This window comes from Egretta garzetta, unplaced genomic scaffold, assembly GCF_000687185.1.
Source record: "Egretta garzetta isolate BGI_Z169 unplaced genomic scaffold, ASM68718v1 scaffold192, whole genome shotgun sequence".
Classification (NCBI taxonomy): domain Eukaryota; kingdom Metazoa; phylum Chordata; class Aves; order Pelecaniformes; family Ardeidae; genus Egretta; species Egretta garzetta.
In genome coordinates, this window is record NW_009258881.1 from 52,233 (window position 1) to 55,767 (window position 3,535).

Sequence of the window (3,535 nt, forward strand, 5' to 3'; positions counted from 1 at the left end):
ACTAGGTGCTTAGGGACAGGGTTTAGTGGTGGGATGGCAGGGTTAGGGGAACGGTTGGGCTTGGCGATCTTAAAGGGCTTTTCCAACCTAAACCATTCTATGATTCTACGATCTTTGGATACCTGCAAGATGAGGCTTGGCTTTTCCCGAGGGTGCAAACCTCCGTAAGTGATCATTGCAAACCCTCCTGCTGCCTGATCCACATCCCAGAGCTGGCTGGGGAGCCGTGAGGTGGGGATGAAATGAGGCAGGCACAGCTGGGGACGGGGGGAGCCTCCTAGCAAACATGGCTTAGGTGCTGGGGGGTCACTAAAACCACTTAAAACCAGAGGACAAAATCCTGGGGACAGCAGGGAGGAGGGGTCAGTGCAGGAGGAGGGATGAACGCCAGGCAAACACGGGGCATGCTGCTGCAGAGGAGGGGACAAACCTGCTCTCGCCACCTTCCTGGCAGTGACAGCACGCAGCTCAGCTTGCAGCTCGCACTGGGACCGTCACCTGTCCTAAGGCGTAGGTGATGGGCATGGGTTTTTTGGGACATTACCTCCTGTCCCAGCACAGCAATCTGGCTGCCTTCGCCGCAGCAGGGATCCTCATCTACCTGGTGTGCCTCTGCGGTGAGTGGCTCTTGCATGGAGATGGGGCATCCTCAGACAAAGACAGGGTCGGAGATCTGCAGGAATCGGGGAGGACTGGGCTTGCAGATGGATGGGGCAAAGCTTCCTTTGACCCACCAGCCTTTGAAAGGAATAGAAAGCAGTGGATGGGGAAGGAGACCTCATTAGCTGGGTAATTATCCTGGCCTCTGTGTCACTGGCCTTGCACAGAGTGGTTGGGAAATGCTTGGAGCCCTACCAACTAGTGACAGTCAAGACCAGAAATTGCTTATTTGTGTTGGCCACCTCTTCAGGGCCAGCCAGCTTGTTTACAAAGGGCACAAAGTTCTCTTCCCCCCAGCACAAACAAGAGCATTTATTCTGCTCTGCGCCCTGCAGACGTGGAGCCTTTCCTGGAGGTGACCAATTGTGCTGCAAGGGAGGTGCCAAGGTGCTTTTATTTTTTGTTCTGCCTCTGCCTGCCTCATTTTGCATCCCCTTCTCCAGGAGATGCTGCAGCCCAGGCCCCAACCCAGGCACCCCACGGCAGCTCAGCCGCTGCAGCGGTTGCAGCCACAGCAATTAAACGCCTCATATTTGCCTTGCAGCAGTTTCAGCCTCCGCAATGCCCTCCTCTAAGACTCAGCTCCACTCGGCTAGGGGCCATGAGCCATTTTGCCACGCAGGCTCCCAATCACATCGTGCAAATCTCTAATTAAAGCACCAGGTCGCACACGGACAGAGCCCTCTTTCCATCAGATGGCTGGTGCCTACTCCCTGCATTCGGTTTCCTGGAGTTTTCAGTCCAGCCAGCAGTGTTTTCCTTTTCGCTGATTGGGAGTGCTAAGCAAAAAAAATACCTGAAGCCCCTTTAAAGATAATTCTCATTCAAAAAAGGGGGTTGCAGAGCGTTTTCTCTCCTGGGCTTGGATTATTATTATTTTTATTTTTTTTTTGGTTTATCTTTGAGCCAAAGGAGAAGCAATGGGATGAGGGGAAATGGCCTCAAGTTGAACCAGGGCAGGTTTAGGTTGGACATTGGGAAAAATTTCTTCACAGAAAGGGCTGTCAAGCATTGGAAGGGGCTTCCCAGGAAAGGGGTTCAGTCCCAATCCCTGGAGGTATTTAAAACCTGGGCATGCGAGGTGCTTAGGGACAGGGTTTAGTGGTGGGATGGCAGGGTTAGGGGAACAGTTGGGCTGGGTGAGCTTAAAGGTCTTTCCCAACCTAAATGATTCTATGATTCTATGTCTGTGGCTCACATAAGCCACCACCGTTTGCAGAGGCTCCGTGAACTTTGTGCAAGCAACACAGCCTTTCCCGGTGCTGCTTTTCTGCACCGGACCCTCTCTGTGTCCCTCTTGCAGACTCTTTTGCTTCCCAGCGGGCTCCCCTCATCCTGTCAGATGGCCTGCACTGCTGCACTGGCAGGGTCAAGGTCTTCCACAAGAACCTGTGGGGAAGAGTATGTGATGACCACTGGGGCATGGAGGATGCTGGTGTGGTCTGCCGGCAGCTGGGCTGTGGCGTGGTGCTGCCAGCACCCACGGCCGAGCATTTCAGGGCAGGGTCTGGTCCCATCTGGCTGGACAACATCAACTGCACGGGGATGGAGGTGGCCCTGTCTTACTGCAGCATGAAGGGCTGGGGAAAGTACAACTGCCACCACGGCGAAGATGCCGGTGTGGTGTGCTCAAGTAATGTCCTGCAGAAATTATGGGGCAGGGAGGGACAATGACACACGGTCTGCAAAGCAATTCCCTCACAAAGAGCGTTGCTCTCCAGTTTTCCCAAAGCTCCGTGCAGCACAGAGCACCCATGGCCCCAGCAAGGGATGGTTTTGTTGTTTGTCCTGTACAAGGGACTGCGAACTAGTGAGCAATTTGGGAATCAGGCTTGGAAACATTATCTGTGCTAACACCACCTTCCTGAGATGCTGAAGCGCCTCTGGGGGAGGTGTAGGGACCCCTTGCACATCACAAACCTCCATGGTGAGCAGGACCCTGCCTGCCTTGCTTTGGTTGCATGTTCTGGGGAGGTGGGCAGGGCTAGGAGACCCCTTGTGTTTTGTATGCTGGCCTTAGGCAGGGGAGAGAATGGCCAGGAGGAGACATCCAGCTTCCTCCTCCCCATCACCAACACGAGAGACAGGATGGTTTCCATGCCCTTGCCTCTGGCGAGCCACAATCAGCTGGTTCTTTTACGACCACAAACTGTGAGGCTCCTAAAGCTTGGAGCTCCAAAAGCTTGGCGCTTTGGTGGCTGATCAAGGGGCAGGCACTCATAGCAACTGGTAGCTATTGGAGTCCCTGGTGCCAGAATTGTCCTAACAGAGAGCACATAGGTGCGCTGAGCCCCCTCAGTTGTCACCTCCACCTGCAAAGAGGACATGGCGCCCCATGAACACCAGGAAAAAAAAAACATTCCTCCTTCTCCTGTCCCAGCATCCTCAGGACCTCCAGCCACAGCTGGAAAGACCATGGGTTGCTAGAACCATGTGGCATCATCCCCATCTTGGTCTCGAGGTGGCTGCACATTGGTAGCAAATGGGCACAGCCAACAACTGTAGTGGAGTGTAGAATCATCCTGCAGAAATGAGGGGCAAGGGAGGTTTCACGGTACACCTCTCGTGCCCTCTATAGACTCATCCAGCCACCCTACGACCGTCCGCATCGGTCCTGCAGAGCTCCGCCTGGTGAATGGCCCAAATCACTGCTCTGGAAGAGTAGAGGTGATGCACAACCACCAGTGGGGAACTGTGTGTGATGATGACTGGAGCTTCCCCGACGCCAACGTAGTGTGCCGGCAGCTGGGCTGTGGGACGGCAGTCTCAGCCTACAGCGCAGCTCACTTTGGCATGGGGTCGGGCCCCATTTGGCTGGACAACGTTCAGTGCAGTGGGACTGAAGCTGCCCTGTCCGAATGTCTGGCCAGACCTT

The 3,535-nt window shown here is 54.6% G+C and overlaps 1 protein-coding gene across 1 annotated transcript in view; it reads left to right on the forward strand.

Annotated features, from left to right (window-relative positions):
* The first annotated feature begins 517 nt into the window (after positions 1-517).
* The window catches only part of LOC118451776 (deleted in malignant brain tumors 1 protein-like), a 5,028-nt gene continuing 2,010 nt past the window's right edge, over positions 518-3,535 (forward strand). Inside the window, exons 1-3 of the mRNA XM_035889472.1 lie at positions 518-617; positions 1,964-2,293; positions 3,239-3,412. Of these exons, the coding sequence (XP_035745365.1) occupies positions 518-617; positions 1,964-2,293; positions 3,239-3,412 (604 nt within the window). The remainder of the gene's footprint in view (positions 618-1,963; positions 2,294-3,238; positions 3,413-3,535) is intronic.